The sequence below is a fragment of the Austrofundulus limnaeus genome, unplaced genomic scaffold (assembly GCF_001266775.1).
Source record: "Austrofundulus limnaeus strain Quisiro unplaced genomic scaffold, Austrofundulus_limnaeus-1.0 Scaffold1778, whole genome shotgun sequence".
NCBI classification, from domain to species: Eukaryota; Metazoa; Chordata; class Actinopteri; order Cyprinodontiformes; family Rivulidae; genus Austrofundulus; species Austrofundulus limnaeus.
In genome coordinates, this window is record NW_013954180.1 from 26,127 (window position 1) to 29,115 (window position 2,989).

Below are 2,989 nucleotides of genomic sequence, written 5' to 3' on the forward strand. Positions count from 1 at the left end.
ATGATAGACCCCATATTTGAGGAGGGGGCTCCATCTGAAAAGGTGGTGTCTGGACATACAAAAATGCTTATAACTCAAAAACTAATCAACGTAGGATCTTCAGATTTGTTTATTATTTAACTCTGATGAAGGGATATCCATCGGGCCTACCAATGAGCTGCCCACTGCCCCCCAAAAAACAAAACAATACAAATCAAGAAAAAAACAAATTTTTTCTAGTGACTTCCGAGTTCTGGTGCATTGGTACTTTACGTATGTATGGAGGTCATATTTGCTACCACTAGGCAGTATATATATCTTTTTGTGAGATTGAAATGTGATCCTCTTCCTCATCATGTAAGCAAACGTTAAAATTGTTTGTACCAAATTTGTGTGAATTTAAGTGAAAATGTACCTCGGTGAGAAACAGATTTAGCATTATTTTAGACACAGATGTGTTTTCTACACCYGACATGTCTTCTGTTCACCGGGTCATTGTTGAAAGCCTGTGGTTCTAATTGTTTATAAATGACTTCGAAGCTTACTCGCCTGTTTAAGATCAAGAATCTTCCTGGTCAGCTGCATTTTGTCAGCGTTTTCCTCCAGGAGGCTCACCGGAGACCGTTCTTCTTCCTGCTGCTGCACATAAAAGTTTAATAAAAAAACAACAATTATTTCTTATAAGAGGCACAACACCCCCACTACCAAAAAAAAAAAAAATGCTGAACAGAAATGGCTGTCAGCGTAAAAGGAGAAACATTAAAACTGATACTAACAGAGTAAAAGAGCTGAACTGAGAAAACATGAATYTTTTATAGTTTTCTTAAACATTATTTCCACTGGTTCGTCATCTCTTACTCGCTCCCTCGTGGCAGAAGTGAACACAGATAAACACAGGCCTAAAGTGCACCAGATGATTACTTTCTAATAACGACAGGCAGATGTTTTACAAAGTGAGTTTACATTAAACAGACGTGTCTTCAGGAGACGGAGCTAATTTCCTGGATTAGTGAGTTCAGGCTTTGGGCCAATGATCTCGACAGCTGTTGATTAGGCTGAGGGTGGAAAAAGATTTGTATCTGAACCAACAGTTTTTACTTTTTCTGCTTCATTAACTCTGTTTTTAAAAGCCTACATGTTCTGTTTAGATAAATGGGAAACCGAGAGGCGGAGATGTAAAGATAAAACAGGATCACAAATCTGTGAAAAGTTATGTCCGAATGAGGAGAAAAAAGTATTTTTAAATGTCAAATAAAAAAAAACATACTAGGTACACACCAGATTTTAACTGGTACTTACAAGGTCTGTAGCTGGTTTACCTGAGGCTTACAGGGTAGCTACATATCTGGTACACAGTCAGTACATACAGTACGGAGTGCGTTCCCACTAGGTACCAGATACATACTCAAGTGTCAAGTAAATACCTGGAGCATTTCCAGTAAGTACCAGGTACGTACCCAGTAAATGCAAGGTATGTACCTTATAAATACAAGGTACGGATACAGGAGACTTACTCAGTAAGTACCATGTACTTACATGATACATATTAGGAATTTACCAGGTACTTACCAGAGTTCCACTGATACAGAGGCTGTATCAAGGACTTGTCTGGTACATACAGGGTATGTAGTTGGTACTTACCTGAGACTTACAGGGTACAGTACATATCTGGTACAAAGTCATTGCGTAAGTATGGAATGCATACACTGTATATATAAGGTGAATACCTGGAATATTTCCAGTAAGTAATAGGTACATACCTTGTAAATWTCAGATGAATACCTGGAACTTTTCTGATAATMACCTAGTATGTATCCTTAGCAAACTCTGTAAATATCATTTACATACCTGGAAAGTAAKRCAGTAAATACAGGTATATACCCAGTAAGTACCAGGTAAGTACCTGGTACATACTCAATACCATATAAGTGACTATGATCCAGTAAGCATAAGATATGTACCTTGTAAATATAAGGTACTGTGAGTCTCAGATGCACACCTGATAAAATCCTGGTGTGTACCACATATGTACTCAGTGAGTACTCTTTATGTATTCTGTAAGTACCATGTATGTATCAGTAAGTACTAGGTTAGCAATTGGTAAGTACCTGGTAAATACCCATTAAGTATCAGGCATGTAGCACATATGTGTGGAAAGTACCTGGTAAGTACCAGGTGCCAACTTGGAAAGTACCCAGTATTATTCCCAGTAAGTACCAGGTATTAAACTCAAACATGTTTCATATTGGATTATAAGTACTTTAAATACTTTATTTGTACCTTCTCTTTAATCCATGCCTCCAGCTTCTCCACCTTCGTGTTGAACTCCTGCAGGCTCCTGGCTCCGCCCAGAGCTCGCGTCTGATTGGCCGCCGTCTGTTTCAGGGCGTGCCACTGGTCCCGGAGCTGACAGAGCTGCTTCCTCACCAGGTCCGACATGGGGTTCAGCCTGCAGACCAGCTGCTCCCCCATCTTCAGAAACACAACGCAGTATTTATTTGAGCTGCAGCACGGATGGACCAACAAACCCAACGGTTTCGTTACGACCCGCGTCGGCTCGCTAAACATCTCTTTGGGTTGTTGGAATCGTTGGATAATGTTCCGTGTGACAGATGAATCACGTTGCTCTCAGATCTCTGAATCTCCGTTACCTGGTTGAGCTGGATCAGGGTGTTCTCAAAATCCTTCATGTCTCGCTGAAGCGTCTGCGAAGCTTCCTCCCAGTCCTGCAGGGGGCAGTACTGAACATCCCACCCATCCTTTAGGTCTTGCAGTTTGCTTCTGATCCATGCTTCCGCCTGAAACACAAACAGACAGAAGAGTTTCAGATGGAGATCACCAGTGGTGGGCAGCACTAATCTAACTAGACTCGGGTTTTTACGATGTAAAAACAAGTGTGCATTGCCATGTAGCATGTCATTGCAGCATGGCTTTGCCTGCAGCATTGGATTTGCAGTATGAACTTTGACCAAGTTCAAATGTGTTTTCTATACCGGCTTGTGCTTGTCAA

At 40.8% G+C, this 2,989-nt stretch overlaps 1 protein-coding gene across 1 annotated transcript in view; it reads right to left on the reverse strand.

Annotated features, from left to right (window-relative positions):
- The window catches only part of LOC106536341 (uncharacterized), a gene marked incomplete at both ends in the record, with an annotated part of 31,852 nt that overhangs the window by 22,549 nt on the left and 6,314 nt on the right, over positions 1–2,989 (reverse strand). The window contains 3 exon segments of the mRNA XM_014033592.1: positions 529–618; positions 2,260–2,451; positions 2,631–2,777. Of these exon segments, the coding sequence (XP_013889046.1) occupies positions 529–618; positions 2,260–2,451; positions 2,631–2,777 (429 nt within the window).